This window comes from Vespula pensylvanica, chromosome 5, assembly GCF_014466175.1.
Source record: "Vespula pensylvanica isolate Volc-1 chromosome 5, ASM1446617v1, whole genome shotgun sequence".
Lineage (NCBI taxonomy): Eukaryota > Metazoa > Arthropoda > Insecta > Hymenoptera > Vespidae > Vespula > Vespula pensylvanica.
The window spans coordinates 8,586,925-8,604,037 of NC_057689.1; the positions used below are offsets into that span (position 1 = coordinate 8,586,925).

Here is a 17,113-nt window from a genome sequence, read left to right on the forward strand (position 1 = left end):
TATTTATAAGTGTTTCCGTCATAATAAACATAACAAATAGCCGTTCACGTTTCACTCGAATACGATTTCGATAGAAACATTCATACTTACCTTTTTCCAATCTAACGTGGCTTTCCGTTCCATGGAAAAAAAAATGTGATGTATTGCGTACGATAAGACGTAAAAAAAAGGACGAAGGACGAGGATTCGAAAGCACGCTCGTAATCCGTTTCGATAAGCTCCGTTCGTAATGTCAGCGAGGATAGAACAAGTGTAGGTAGGCATATAATACATATACATATACATATACATATACATATACATATACATATACATATACATATACATATACATATACATATACATATACATATACATATACATATACATATACATATACATATACATATACATATACATATACATATACATATACATATACATATACATATACATATACATATACATATACATATACATATACATATACATATACATATACATATACATATACATATACATATACATATACATATATACATATATAGATATGTACATTCGACGTGCGGCAAGATGGAAAGAGAGATAAGGTTTGTGACTCTCCCATTGGGGTAAGCTAGGATGAACAAGGAAGGAAGGAAGGAAGGAAGGAAGGAAGGAAGGAAGGAAGGAAGGCAGGAAAGCAGGAAGGAAGGAAGGAAGAGGAGTAAAGGGAGTTAGTAGTGGTAACGATGGGCCCGAGTGAAAAGGGAAGGAGAAAGAAGCGTATGGAAAATCGATACCTTGCTGTCCGTAAGAGACTTAGAACCATAACACGTTTCAAAAGAGAGAGAGAGAGAGAGAGAAAATAAAAACATACAAATTTTGACTCTTTTTCATTTTTGTTTTTCTTTATTTTTGAATAATTAATTAAAAAGTAATCTTTCTTATTATCATTTATTCGATTAATAGAGAGAGAGAGAGAGAGAGAGAGAGTAAATGAGATATATTGACATCTAGAAAATATGTTACATATTGAACAATATAAAAAAATAATTAATTTCTATCGGTCGTATGTCACCTTTGACGTGACGTTGTAACTTTACCATATCGGTCGTACGTCAACTAAAAAGTGACAAAATTGAACAGGTACCGAATAAAATATCAACTCTCTGGACAAGTTATTTACAAATCGTTATATATACATATAACTATATACATATATATATATATATATATATAAGAACTTTTTTCTTTCGTCCTTTATAATTTCTTGATATTAATGAAAAACCATGAATCCGTTCACAAATATTCCATCATAGTTTTACTTTATTATCAAAGATTATTAAAGAAATTAAAAACGAAATAAATTGTAAATTACCAAATTGTCTCTTTCTCTCTCCCTTTTGTTTCATAACAATTTAGAAAAGCTACCCTCTTCGAAGGGTGATCGTAGATGATCTCGAAAAAGTTGGAAAGCCTCGTTTCGTAAGGGTTGCTTCTAGAGCAGTAAAGCCGATCGAACGAGCTTGCTTGCACGCGCGGTGTAAATGAAAAGACAACATCGAGTGTAGAAAGAGAGAGACAGAGACAGAGATAGAGAAGGATGCTGAACCGAGAACGATCGTTTCTAGAGCCGAACGAAAATATAACAAAGGGCCAACGCGTAACCCTGGTGGTGGTGCGATGATGCACGCGTGCCGTGTGCCTCGTCGCATCGAACCGTTTCTTCTTTTCTCTCGTCGCCTTTCTACGATGAGTCATACGTCATAGTCGGCATTACTCGACAACCATCACCATCGCCCACCAACACCACCCTGCTATTTAATCATCGTTAGTGCCGCACGAACGCCAGACAAGGAAGTGGATTACGCTTCGCAATTTATTTCGCGCCTTTTCAGAGCCTTGGCCGCAACGGCATCGCCGTTTAACGTTTAATACTTTCTTTCTTTTACCTTCTTGCACGTTTGATTTATTTCGCGTTAAATCGATCATTAGTTTCCAGTCTAATGTTCCTCATTCCTTTTTGAAATCTAATAATACCGCAAAGTATAGCTTATTAATTATTAAATATATTCGAATAGTTTCTTTCGCATGATGATCGCAAAATGATCATCCTTTTATCATTTTAAATTGAGAATAATTAAAATTGAAGATTTAATTATTCGGGAATAATATAAGTAATAACTCGAGTCAATGAACTTTCAATATTTATATTTCAATTTATTTTCATTTTATATCTACATCTATATTTTATTTGTATAATTATTTGTATTCATTCTTTTACATTTTACAAGTCATAATAATCGTCATACGTATATATCGAACGTAGAAGACAATTGGAAAGAAAGTCAAATCGAATTTTCGACAAGTAAATAATTTGTCTTTTTTTTTCTTTTTTTTTTTTTTTCTTTCAATTCCTTTTCTTCCATTACAATTTTGGCCAGCTGACGAAAAAGAAATCTTCGTCTTTAATAGAAGAGACTTCTGCCAGATCCAACGTAGAACGCCTCTGGCTCTCCTTTATCTTTTCTCTTTCTATCTCTCTTCTCGATCTTATACCTACTTACACGAGAGATTCGTCCTGTCATCGGCGAGCGAAATGCGAATTGCATAGGAATGACTTGGAAATTTGCCGGGGGCATCGAAGATATCCACCGATGGTTAACCTCGTATCGGGAGCAGGAATTATGTTCGAGATAGGATCTCCAGTTCTCTGTCTCCCTTCCACCCTCTCATTTCCTCTCCCATCGTACACCGTATACCCTCCCCTTAACCCTCCCAAGCCACCTCCTCTCACCGACGTCATCTCATTCGACGTAATCGTTTTGCGAATCGCAATTAACGGGATATCCAAATATCCATTTAATAGAATCGAGAGTAGAAATCGTATCAAGAACGACGTAATAATATCCCATCTCAGCATGGCTCTGTGGTCGCCGTAGGTATGCACCTATACATCTTTATACGTATATATGTACATCTATGCGTACGTATATGTGTATACGTACGTACTTACCTACGTATGTACATACGTACGTACGTATGTAGACAGATAGATGTACGTACCAATGTCCGAAGATTTCTTGCTGGAATAACATTTATTTCAATTAATTCCCTTCCCAATGGTCGCTGAGAACTCGACGATTCTCTATCGTTCCTTGAAAACACGTTCGCTGATTAAACGTCGACCTTACAAAAACGTATACGTTTCGTCTACAGTCCGGAAACTTACGGAAATAATATGCTAGAACTATACTGAAAAACCATCTCGAAAGGAAATAACGTAGTAACGTAACGTAAAGAATAGTAAGTCTGTAAAAGTACGTATATATCCGTTTAAATGTATAGATGTACGTGAGTTTGTCTATAATGGAGAACCATGCTCGACGATAAAATCATTGGCGAAAGACAAGTTTTTTTGTTTCTTTTCTCATTTGTTTTCTTTTTTTTTTTTTTTTTTTTTTATTTAATTTGTTTTCTTTCGTTCTTTTTTTTTCCAAAAGGATCCGCGATAAAAAACTAGTGTTTACATCGTGAGTCACAATAGAGTCGGGCGCACGAAGTGTTTACGTACGAGCGGTTGTTGTTCGATGGTTTTTATTCGTTTAAAAAAGGGTACACGAAGAAAATTGAAAAGGTGTACGAGATGATTCAGATTTAATTAATTTAAATTCAATCAGAGAAACGAGTATCATACGTATCAATGTTTCTTCCGTCGTATACCATTCGTTTCTTATGCGATCTCTATGATTAATCATTTTAGTATTAAATAGAGATTCTTCGTTCGAATAGAACAAAAAAAAAAAAAAAACAGAAAAGAAAAGAAAAAGAAAAATTTAATCGTAACTACCACTTTTTTCTTATACGTAAAGTTTAATGAAAACCATAATTAACGAAGAACACGAATTTTTATCTTTTATCGTATCACGTGTCATTAATTACATTACGTTTTCAAATAATAACATTCGAACGAAACGATATCGAATCACGTTCATTTTCTAATACAAAGAGAATCGATCGATTCTGTGTATACAAAATCTCAATTATATTTTCATACTTCATTTATCTAAAAAAAACAAAAAAGAAAAGGAATAAAAAAATAAAACGACGAATCGAACAATGATCTTCCTTATCATAATCGAGCACAATCTTCGTACGAGACTCTTGGAAAAGTGAAAAACAACGTGACGTCTTAACGCCTGAAGGAGATAAAGCAAATCGACGAAGAAGAAAAAGAAGAAGACGAAGAAAAAGAAAAAGAAAAAGAAAAAGAAGAAGAAGACGAAGAAGAAGAAGAAAAAGAAAAAAATGGAGGAAAAAAATCGTGGCAGCTCGCGTTCGTCCATTATTAGCGTGAGCAGCACGCGATACATGAAGTGCAGCGGCACGCGGCGACTACGTTCGAATGAGCTTGAAAGATATTCAAGAATAAGAAGAAGAAGAAGAAGAAGAAGAAGAAGAGAAAAAAGCAAAAGAAGAAGCAGAAGAGCAAGAAGAAGAAGAAGAAGAAGAAGAAACAGAAGAAGCAGAAGAGCAAGAAGAAGAAGAAGAAGAAGCATAAGAAGAAGATGAATAAGAAGAAGAAGAAGAAGAAGATGGTTGACTTTGAAATCGACTTCACTTCCATCGAGAACACCTCCACCTCTTTCTGATCGTCTTCTCGTCACCAGCAACAACCGACACAGCCAAAGGCTGTTCTCGATTACGAAGAGAGCATCATACTTGCTCTCTCTCTCTCTCCCTCTTTCTTTCTCTCTCTCTCTCTCTTTCTCTCTCTTGTCTGCCTACCACTCACGCGTACCACCGTAATAGGACTTTAATATTATTTTGTAGTCGATGTAACGTGCACTGGGCGTACACCTCGAACGTAATAACGGTACGAGAATATGCCATTATACCAGCGTTGATTCCCTCCGAACGATCGTTGGATCCCTTCAAACAACGAAGAGTAATCCTCTCTCTCTCTCTCTCTCTCTCTCTCTCTCTCTCTCTCTGTCTCTGTCTCTGTCTCTGTCTGTCTATCTGTCTATCTCGCTCAGTCTTATTAGGAAGATCTTCCTTCTCTTACTCTATATAAATGTGTGTGTGTGTGTGTAAGAAAGAGAGAAGATCATCTTCGATGCAACCCCCTGAGGGATGATCGACCACGAATCCCTGCACGATCGATATGTTAAAGGAAAGAGAGAGAGAAATAGAGAGAGAGAGAGAGAGAGAGAGAGAGAGAGAGAGAGAGAGAGAGAGAACGGTTAATACAATAGCTGCCTATCTCAAGTTAGAACTACCGAGATTTGTTCTAAACGACGTAATTGCTATATCGTGCATTGGCTTCCCTTCACTTCGGAAATACTAGCAGAGGGCTAAACAATAGAATGGATCGTGATTAAAAGCAATAGAAATGTTCGAAAATATTTATTTCATTCATCCTTTTTTCTCGTCATTTTCTTTCAATTTTTTTCATTTAAACGTGTGCAGACGATTTCGATTCGTAATAAAAAATAATTGGATTTCTCATGTCGATGTTCATTATCATTTAAAGTATAGTTGAACGAGGACGAACTGATAAAAATGAAAAAGAAAGAAAGACAAAAAGAAAGAAAGAAAAAAGACAGAAAAATTAAAGAAAAGAAAAGAAAAGAAAAGAAAATAATTATAGCGCGAGGTGTTAGCATTAATTAACTTACATCTCCTTCTTTCTTTCCTTCTCTCTCGTTTCGATTATTCTTATCGAGGGATTTCTTCTCTTGCGGAAAAAAGGAAAAATAAGGAAAGAAAAAAAAAAAAGAAGAAAAAGAAAAAAGAAGAAGGAAAAAAAAAGAGTAGTCCTCGCAAATGGTCCTCGATTAAGCGTCGAAAGCGGGCGGCGTTGTTTGCGGACGAGCTGCGAATGCTAACAAGAGAATCCTTTTTACGAGACACGTTGCACATCGCGAAAATCCGTTAACTCGTACGGCGCGAAGCCGCAACGCCATCGATAGAATCGAACGTTAATCGAACACTCTAACCGGCAGTAAAGCCCTTCGTTGCTCTTCGTCTCTACCTACGAGTTCGAGCCTTCCATTTAAATTCGTAATTTTATAAATTGCCGGATTTAATCTCGATCGGTCATAACTTAGCTTTTCGTCCCGTCGTTACCGTTCTACCGGCTTAATGCACTCTATTCGACGACGACGACGACGACGACGACGACGACGACGACGATGACGACGACACACCCCTTGACTCCTTCTCTCTCTCTCTCTCTCTGTCTCTCTGTCTCTCTGTCTCTATACTTCTCACCCCCCTTTTTTCATACCCTACGTCTCGATAACCTTTTTTTCTCTCTCATTTTTCGCACTTTTCCCCGTTATTTATCGCCCTCTATTCGCTGCACTCTCCCTCTCCATCTCTCCATCCTCCCCTCCCTCACTCCCTTCATCCCCCAAACGGGAACTTCTGGAAAGCTTCGACAAGCTCTCGATCTTTCCTTTTTTTTTTCTTTTTCGTTCTTCCTTTCTCCTTTTACGTTTCTCTTTTCTTTCTCTTTTTCTTTTTTTCTCCTACTTTTTTTCCTTTTTTTCTTCCTATTTTTTTTTTTTTTTTGTTACTTTCGATTTCATACAGAAAGTATTCATACGTTTGCACTACGTGCAAACTTTTCTTCCGAGAGAAAAGATAACAAAAAAAATAAGAAGAATGTTTCGTCGATACTTGTCTACCTTACCTTTTTAACTTATATCTTAATTATCTATTTTATATTAAAATTGTAGATAGATATGTCTTATCATTGAACGGGATAATAGATAAAACTTGAATAGTTCAAGAAACACCTGGATAATGAACTTACAATCGAACGGACAATATTTGCCAGCTTTTATCTTCCTATACCACAAGAACAAGAGAAAGAGAGAGAGAGAGACAGAGAGAGAGAGGGAGAAAGAGAAAGAGAAAGAGACAAAGAGAGACTGTTAAATCGGTCTTGGTTCTCTTAATGGACGCTCGGCTTCGATCGATCGGCTTTTACGGGGTTTCAAGCAGCCCCTTTCTCTCTCCTTCTCTAACCCTTCTCACCGCGATGCTGGTGGAACGTTTTCCGAGTAATCCGACCTTGCGCGACAAATGGTAATGGTATACGTCAAGGTGAGAGCATTAACGACCGATGCCACGACGACTACGACTCTTCAGCTTCTCCGACGTCGTATAATACTCTACACCGGAATTCGATCGGACGAATTAGTCTCTCTTCAAGAAGTCGAGAATTTCTCTACGAAACGAGACGAATAGAGACAGAGAGAGAAAAAGAGAGAGAGAGAGAGAGAGAGAGAGAGAATGAGAGGGAGAAAGAAAGATGGAAAGAGATCATACAATAAAAAAGTTAATCCATTAAAGAAGGAAAGAAAGACGGTTAAAAATGGAAGAGGGGAAAGGTAATAGAGGTAGAGGGGAAATGGAAGGGAGTAGGTGGATAAGAATGAAAGAAAGGAGTGGGGGAGAGGGTGGTTCATAAAAGTCGCGAAAAGAATATAACTCCGAAATAGACGAAACGATCTTTTTTTCCTATCTTCTTGGAAGAAAATGAAAGAACAAGTGCAAGAGCCTAACGAAATAGCTATCTCCGGACACTCACCCAATCCGCCCACCTATCTCTATCCCATCTCCCTCTTCCTCCTCCCTCTCCTCCCCCTCCTCCCCCACCTCCTTTCTCCCTACTGCCACTGTTCTTCAGCCCCATGTTTTCTCGTAATAACATGCTCCTTTCTTTTCTTTTCTTCACAAAAATTCAACGCTTGTACAAACTAATTTTGCGCGAGCGTGCCAACGGACACGCATATATATATATATATATATATATATATACACATATATATGTTGATACGTGTATGTGTGTGTTTGTGCGTATGTGTACGTTTACGTAAGTATATATGCATGGCAGTACGTAAAAGAGTAGTAAAAGAAGAAAAAAAGAAAGGAAAAGAAAAAACGAAAAAAGGAGAAAAAAGGAAATGAAGAAAAGCTCGGCAGCTACTAGCGAGTGGAAAAAGACGAACAGCATGAAAGGTAACGTGCTTTTCTGCGCGTGGCTATTTGCGCGGTGCCGTAGACTAAAGTAAAGTCGTGAACGAGGAGAAAGATAGATAGAAAGAGAGGGAGAGAGAGAGAGAGAGTGAGAGAGAGAGAGAGAGAGAATAGAGAGAAAGAGATAGAGAGATAGAAAGATAGAAGGAGAGGAAGAGAGGGAGAAAGATAAAGAGAGAGAGAGAGAGAGAGAGAGAGAGTAAGAGGGAAGACGAGACGATGGGCCGGTCTTCGACGAGCTTCGCCGAGAATTCGGAGAGAATTTCCAAAGGTTAGGAGGGTGAGTGGGAGGAGGGTGAGGACGATAAACGAGGGACTTGGGGCGAAGCGAGTCAAGAACTCAACCCATACGAGCCGACCCTTCTCTTTCCTCGTCTTTCTCGTGGATCGAACGAGAAAGAGGGAGTGGGAGGGAGAGAGTAAAAGAGAGAGAGAGAGAGAGAGAGAGAGAGAAAGAGAAAAGGGATTACGATCGATTTACGTCGAAATCGCTTCGACCGTCGTTCCATAAACGATACCTATGCAAGACCCTTCTCGATTCTTCTTCCTCTTGTATCTTCATCTCCTATCTCTTTCTATCTCTCTCTCTCTCTCTCTCTCTCTCTCTTTCTCTTTCTTCTTCTCTTTTTCTCTGTCTCTCTTTCTCTTTCTCTTTGCCATCCACTTTCCTCGCTTCCTTCGCACGTACAAACTCGCGACCATATCTCTTGGCCTTTAATTACGTCGTTTACACAGCATCTCCCACCCTCTTCTCTCTCTCTCTCTTACTCTCACTCTCTCTCTCTCTCTCTCTCTCTCTCTCTCTCTCTCTCTCTCTCTTACTCTCACTCTCATTCTCTTTCTCTTTCTCTCTTTCTCTTTTTTACTTTCTCTCTCTCTCTCTCTCTCCCTCTTTTTCTCTAACAGCTTCTCGTGTTTAACTTTTTTCGTCGAGCCACCACCCCAGACAAATAAATTTCTACATTGACTCGGCCCTAGACGCGTATATTCGCGACCGCTTTTAAAGACCGTTATTCCGGTCGCGGAGATAAATGTTGCGTTGCGCACGTTTCATAGGTATTATTTCGAAATTCGCACCACCGGAATCTAGCTTTCGGCGAATACTTTCCTTTTTTTCTTTCTTCTTTTTTTCTCTTTTTTTCTCTTTTTTTCATCTAGTATAACGTTTACTTTTATATTCCGTATAACGAGATTGGAAAGTCCTATATCGATCGTTCGTATTTACTAATGTTAAAGTATACGCATGAAGTTTCTGCAAAAAAAAAGTAAGGAAATGAGAAAAAGAATTCTTAAACGTTAAATAATAATTTTTCATCAATACAAGTTACTTAGAAAAGTCATCTATATATATATACAACATACATATATACACACACATATATATATATACATATACATGTACATACATACATATATACACATATACAGTACATTCATAATTTTTGCATATTTGCATATTTAAAACAAAAACGAAATTGTATAAAGTAAAAATTACTACGTAAGAGAAAATCAGTATGTATTTGGATTTTTTTTCTTAAAAGGTATCATCCTCTTTCCGCTGTAACAAAATTGCTGAACCATCTTATACGTACATATATACATATAGATACATAGATACATACATAGATACATACATACATATACATACATACATATACATACATGTACATACATAGTAATACACATAGGAACCTTATGTAGAATTTATACATACATAGGTATACCAATGAATCTTTTTCTGAACAAAGCGAATATCCGACGAATCTCTCGAGTTTCGTCAGAGAAAGAGAAAGAGCGAGAGAGAGAGAGAGAGAGAGAGAGAGAGAGAGAGAGAGAGAGAGAAATAGATTGATAGATAGAAGGAGAAATCGTTGGAATCATCGATCGACAATACACATCCTCCTACCTAGCTACCTACCAGTGCTTTAATGCTTCGTGCATTTGGATGATTGCAGTACTACGAGACGAGTTTCGGACAGAACCACAGAACACAAGGGTGGCTGCTGGAGAAACCGCCATGCTAGAATGCGGACCACCCAGAGGTCATCCGGAACCAACCCTCCATTGGAAGCGGAACGGTCACGTTATAGACTTGGAAAGCAACAAACGGTGAGTACTACCGAATCATCCATTCTCTCTCCCTCTCTCTCTTTCTCTCTCACCCTCTATGTATATATATCTTCTCTCCATCTTTCTCTCTGTCTCCTTCTCTCTCTCTCTCTCTCTCTCTTTCTCTTGAGTTTCGATGGTTCTGTCCATTCTCTACGCATTCCCTAACGATAACCGTGTCAGAATACGTGTGCTTCATGTCTTGAAATAAATATGCCTGTGAATTCTATAGAAGACTAATCAATAAATCCATGTCAATGATTTCCAAGATAAAACGTCGATAATGAGAAGAACTAATTATGTCAGATCAGAGTGGCTTTCGTGCGTATAGTTCTGAATTAGAGAAAATTAATTATTTCATTACCGGCCGCATCGAATCTTTTTTACGTGAAATAATCTGTGCGCGCGTATGGATGTAATTGCATAGAATAAAAACATATAGACATGTAACATTTTTCATTCCCTTTCTTTCACACAAATTTAAAAGTTATTTTGTATTCCCTCGTCGGCTTTCATTTTAATCACGCTACTCGAATAAATCGATTTCATTAAAAAAAAAAAAAAAAAAAAAAGAGAAAAAAAGGGGGAAAAAAATGAAATAAAAAACAGAGAGAGAGAGAGAGAGAGAGAGAGAGAAAATAAATATAAAAATAAAAATAAAAATAAAAGAAGAAATAAAAGAAGGGGGGAGAAGGGGAAAAAAAAAATAATGGAAGGGTTTATCAGTGAAAATCCAGATACCATTCGAGGAACCCGATGGAACGTTAAACTCCGAAAATCAATATCGTCGAAAGTTCCCAACCCTATCCAATAGAAACAACAAACGGATATATCGAACGGACGATAATTTAGACTCGGAGTAGTACGAATTAAATCCGGTTACGTTTAGCACGCACGTTTCTGACGTGCACGCAGAGAGCGAGCGCACTGGCAGCAGCATTGCGCGGGCTTGCGCTTAATGCCCGTTCGAAGAGCACGGAGGAAACACGATCTCTCGTCGACAGCGAAATTAACGGGCGCTATAAATTAAAGGGTGTAATCGAGGAGCGATTGATTTAATGCTGCCTCGTCGGCTCTCTCTCTCTCTCTCTCTCTCTCTCTTTCTCTCTCACTCTGATGCCTTCGAATCTCTCTCCCAACTCGTTAATTAGTAGTCCATCCGACGGTGACATTCTACGTGCGTGTTGTGTCCCCTCATACTATCTCACTCTCTCTCTCTTTCTCTCTCTCTCTCTCTCTCTCTCTCTCTCTCTCTCTCTCTCTCTCTCTCTTTTTCTCTGTAATTCTCACAAAAAGAGAATAATTTCCATTCCATGTTTTTCCATGATGAGTCAATCAATCGAAACAATTTACCAATGACTTTTTCCCGACTCTCCTTCGACTTTTTTTTAGAATTACTCTTGTCGACGGTGGAAACTTGTTGATCTCTGACGTAAGGCAGACGGATCAAGGAAAGTATCAATGCATTGCCGAAAACATGGTCGGAGTTAAGGAATCAGCGATTGCGTCGCTCACTGTATATGGTATGGACTATAATTAATTTTACTTTGGTTTTCTTTACTGTAGAATTTAGAAAATTTTTTTAAGAAAGGATATAAAACTCTGAGAAAGTTTGAGAAATGTAATCGGTAGATATTTAATCATTTGATAGACGATACAGGATGTTTCATAATTTTGTATTACAAAATCCCTTTTCTTTAGAAAGAAAAATGATGCAAATGTTCATTGAATCATCGTATATTGTATATACATTTAACAAAAAAAAGGAACAACACGATTTTTGTCAATCGATGGACAATAGAGTTCTATAAGTCCAGATTACAAAGTCTGTTATATCAGATAGAAAACGTTCATTGATTCGTCAAATATAAATTTAAGAAAAAAAAAAAAAGAAAGAAAGAAAGAAAGAAAAAAGAATAATAGAGAAAAATTGAGATAAATCTTAGTTGAAATATCAGGCTTATGTGAGATCCTATAGAAAGAATCTATCATGGAGACTTGAAAAGCTTCGATAATTGGACTCTTCTAAGAAAGTAAACTCGATTAAATCGACCATTCGTTATTTCAGTGAAACCATACTTCAGCGCCATACCAAGCAACCAAACTATTCTGACGGATCAAACCGCAGAATTTGCTTGTCGAGTGGGTGGCGATCCACAACCAGATATCTTATGGCGTCGTAACGATGGAAAGATGCCGATTGGCCGAGCTCACATTTTGGATGACAAAAGTTTGCGCATCGAGAGGGTAATACCCGAGGATCAAGGAACGTATATATGCGACGCGGAGAACGAAGTCGGCGCTATTTCGGCGAGTGCGGTACTCACCGTTCATTGTGAGTATAAATAGAGAGAGAGAATCGATTGGTAGGGCTTGACTCATTGTCTCGGAAATAGTTCCTACGACGACAACGAGGACGCGTTCGTTCGCATAATCGAGTCAGATATTTCATTTTTAATCTTTTGCCAACGAGTCATTAGCGTTTAAGAGACACTAAAAATAAATGGACGCGTTCACAAGCCGTCGAAACCGGTATTATGCTAGGCCAAGCTATTGTAGATTTATTACTTCTTTCCGTAATGCAATCTAACAACCGGTTGAAGAATACGAAAGCTTTTGCTTACTTAAATGTCACCTCGATAAGGTTACTTTTCCTAAACACGATAAATCCCTTGTTCGCTGTCGTTATAAATTATTTTCTTAGTTTATACAAAATTTTAACAAACCGTTCGAAAATGTTAAAGGGACGTTATTATTGAAATTCATAATAAATTATCATTGTGATTGTCAACAGCGAAGCCGGTGTTCGTGAACTTTCCGAAAGACGAAACGGTTAGTACCGGATCGGATGTATCTTTTTCGTGTTCCGCTCGTGGTTCTCCGAAGCCATCGATATTTTGGACCCGTGAGGGCTCTCAGGAGCTGATGTTTCCGGGAAACACTTATCAGAGTAGATACACGGTCACTCAGGACGAAAGTTTGCGCATAAAAGGTGTGATAAGGAAAGACGAGGGCCATTACGTGTGCAGTGCCATAAGCCAAGCTGGTGCAAGTACGGCGACTGTCTTCCTTCAGGTAAGTCCAGGACACCTGAGGTAACAGTAATCTAAAGGTGCAACGGCTCTAAAGGCATCATAAAAATGAAAACATAGACTTTATTACACCTGTACAAGCTGTTAACTCGTCGTCTCTTGTTCGTTTCCTGTTAACAAAGGTGATGTCTGCCGAAGACATACCACCTCCGATAATCGAGTTGGGCCCAGCAAATCAGACGCTTCCTGTCAAAAGCGTTGCTACGTTACCTTGTCGTGCTGTTGGTACTCCAACCCCAAAGGTACACTGGCACAAGGACGGTGTTCTCATCCAACTAGGAAATCGTATCACAATGGCTAACAATGGAACTTTATTCATCGATGACCTTCAAATGAGTGACTCCGGATTATATACGTGTATTGCGAGCTCAGAATCCGGCAACACATCTTGGTCTGCCACATTGACGGTCAGCACGACGACGACCTTTCACAGAACTCCGGAAATATCGGCATTGCCCCAGAGCCCGAGCAAACCTAGAATCATAAACGCTACTAGTAACTCGGTTACTCTGACGTGGAGTCCTGGCAACGAGGGCCAAAGCAAAATCATTGGTTATAACATCGAGTATTTCAGTAGCAATCTGAATACTGGTTGGGTTGTTGCAGCTACCGGTGTCATCGACGATACCTACACCGTAAGTATCGCCATAAACATATTTACTTACGTATATTCAAAAGACGCATATGCGGAGTGAATTTTATTACGAATTAACGAAAAGATATGTAATTGAAAGAGATTCTTTTAGTGTGACTACTTATTACGAATTAACGAAAAGATAAAGTTGAAAGAGATTCTTTCGTTATAACTATTTATATCACTAGAAATTTTCTCTTCTACAGTGTTTCCACGAATATGATGATGATAATAATAATGATGATGATGACGATGACGATGATGATGATAACGATGACTATGATAAAGATCAACATTTCCTGTTACAGGTAACGGATTTAAAGCCCGACACCAACTATGTGTTCCTCGTGCGTGCCGAGAATAGTCACGGCTTGTCGCTTCCTGGACCGTTGTCCGATGTCGCTCACACGAGCAGCCTTGATCAACGGACGGTACCACAGATAGAATTGATTCGCGCGAGGGATCGGCTTAACAGCGAAATACTGCACTTGAAGGAAGTCCAACCGTTGAGCAGTACCAGCGTTAAAATTATGTGGGACGTAAGTTCGAGATCAAAAGCGGTTACTTGGACAGTGACAAACGTAAATCCCCTTCGTCCGGTTGGAAGCGATCCTTGAGCATTTCCTCTTTGTATTTTAGATACTTGGTGCAGCTGATTTAGTCGAGGGTCTTTATATACGATATCGTGAGCTCACCGAGAAGCCAGAATATCGTATGGTAACTGTATTCAACGCCGGTGCAACTAGTTACGTTCTAACCAATTTGGAGAAGTACACGAGGTACGAGTTCTTCCTCGTGCCATTCTACAAAACTATAGAAGGGAGACCTAGCAATGTAAAATTGACTACAACTTTGGAGGATATACCGTCTAGTGCGCCGGAAAACGTTCACGTCGGTATGATCAATATGACTTCTGCGTTTGTACGATGGTCACCGCCACCGAAAAATGCACAGAATGGACAATTGATAGGATACAAAGTGAGATTCTTATTTAACTTCACTTTCCGTTCTATAAGATCAATGTTTCCTTGCTATTTACTTTATATCGTTTATTTACAGATTCAAATAAAGAGCAACAGCAGCAATAAGATCTTGGGTCAAATGTCACTAAACGCTTCTACCACATCAGTCGTGATCAACAGTCTCTCGATGGGTGGACTTTACACAGCACGCGTAGCTGGCTTAACGCGTATTGGATTAGGTCCTTTCTCCAATCCGACTCTCCTGAACATGGATCCAGGTCAATTGACGCAACTTCCACCTCGAACAGATCCGAGTCACGGCAGCGTCTCCATCGTACGAGAAACTTGGTTCCTGATACTCGTAATTACGATGGTCTTCACAGTCGTGGCTGCTCTCTTGGGTGCTCTTTACGTGAGACGCAGACAGGCGATGAGCAAACAATTAGGTCATTTAAACGTTCCGGTGAGTACGGCAAATGACATATGTCAGCTGAATAAGGACACTTTGTGGTTGGAACGTGGCTGGAGACCGTCGAACACTCTTCAGGGTCCCACCGATAAGGAGTGCGAAACCAAGTTGTTAAATAATCAGCAGATGCTTGCCCCGGGAATTGTCAGCATGTCTGGATCGGAGTACGCCGAGGTCAACTTAACCACGTTTTACAATTCGAGAAAACAATTGCAAGCACCACCCGAACCGTACGCTACTACCACGTTGTGCGTTGGCAGTCGAAGTCCGGACTCGATGGAAACCAGCGGACAGAAATCAAATTCTAGCGATTCCTGCATGAAACCTGACTACTCCAGTTTGGATTCGAATCAAGAACACAACAAATCGACGATGTCACCCAGCAGCGACAACACTAGCAGCGTGTATACCGATGAGAACGCGGATATACAAAGAAGACCACAGTATAAAATACCCATATCAAACAATCCCCAAAGTGCTGTAAGCACAAGCGGCACGGCAATGCCCAACTGGTGCGACATGATGCCACCTCCGCCGGAACACCCACCGCCTTCGGGAACGTTATTGTCCGGAAGAATGCAGCAACAACAGCAACAACAACAACAACAACAACAACAACAACAGTCGCAACAACAACAGCAGCAACATCATCAACAGCAAGTTTCGTTCAGTCCTCACTTAGGCAAGAGGAACATACAGAATGACTTGGACGGTTCTGGATCGTGCAATTCGCAGAGTCCACCAACACCACCTATCAGAGCAGGCAACAGTTTCAGTTCCTCACCGACACCTTGGACTGGGCAACCTCCGCACGACATGGCTGCTTACGCGAACATGCAACAAAGTGGAAGATATACCACGCTTCCACCGCAAACTAATCCACCCCCCGTACCCTGTTTCCCTCAAGGCTTCAATCACTACGATTACAAAACTCAAGAGAACGAGTACGAAAGTGGCTCTGTGATTTACGGCCATCACAATGGCCTCCCCGACAACTATAGAAATCACGACAACGCTTTCAGCCGTATAAACCACGCGAATCCTCATATAGAACATTCGGTCGCCATGAGCGACGATATTTACAGACGCAACGATGCGATATTCCGTGGTGAAGATCTCTATCAGCAGGACAATGACGAATGGGATAGAAAATCCTGTGACTCCAACACCCACTCGGACATGTGTTGCTCTTGCTCCGAGTCTAGCTGTCTTTATGCAGATACGATCGAGTATAACAATCAATTCGCGCAATCCGGATGTGTTCACAGTAGAAGCGACTCAAGAAGTAGGGACAACAAGAGCCCACGTAGGAGAAACAACAGAGCTTCATCTCCTGCTTACAGCAGCGACAGTAATTACTCTTGTATTCCACAAAGGCAATGTGGAAGCATTGGTTCGCAGGAGAGATCGAGGCATAATCGTTGCAAAGGTAATTAATCGACGTCATCTGAAATAAAATTATTGAGTATCGTAATAGTTTTTTAACGTGCTATGGTAATAACGTTTCTTTCAACACGTTTTTCATAACTCGATCTTTAATAAATTTCAATCGGTCGTTCTCGCGTTTCTTTTCCCAAGACATGTCTCGGCTCTTTATTTATACGGAAATACGAAAGATGAGACAATGGGGCCATTCAGGAAGTCGAGTATTCAGTGAACGCCACGTGTAATTGGTAATAATTGGTAATTGGTAGTTTAATTGGTAATTGGTGTAATTTTACTTCAAGATTCGCTCAACCGACTTCGATTGGTTAGTGGCAATCGCCAAGTGTAGAGTAATACCAAACGTCCTGAATACAAAATAAAGTTTGTGACGTCTGGAGCTTGTTATAAC

The 17,113-nt window shown here is 39.5% G+C and overlaps 1 protein-coding gene across 2 annotated transcripts in view; it reads left to right on the top strand.

The window, feature by feature from the left end:
- LOC122629643 (roundabout homolog 2-like) overlaps window positions 1–17,113 on the top strand; it is a 186,602-nt gene that overhangs the window by 168,806 nt on the left and 683 nt on the right. The window contains exons 3-11 of one of the 2 annotated variants that reach the window (XM_043813306.1): window positions 9,969–10,122; window positions 11,515–11,645; window positions 12,191–12,457; window positions 12,917–13,197; window positions 13,337–13,849; window positions 14,157–14,387; window positions 14,488–14,826; window positions 14,908–15,273; window positions 15,358–16,708. In XM_043813306.1, the coding sequence (XP_043669241.1) occupies window positions 9,969–10,122; window positions 11,515–11,645; window positions 12,191–12,457; window positions 12,917–13,197; window positions 13,337–13,849; window positions 14,157–14,387; window positions 14,488–14,826; window positions 14,908–15,273; window positions 15,358–16,708 (3,633 nt within the window). Of the gene's footprint in view, window positions 1–9,968; window positions 10,123–11,514; window positions 11,646–12,190; window positions 12,458–12,916; window positions 13,198–13,336; window positions 13,850–14,156; window positions 14,388–14,487; window positions 14,827–14,907; window positions 16,709–17,113 lie in introns of both variants that reach the window. The other variant, XM_043813305.1, reaches the window with a different exon arrangement.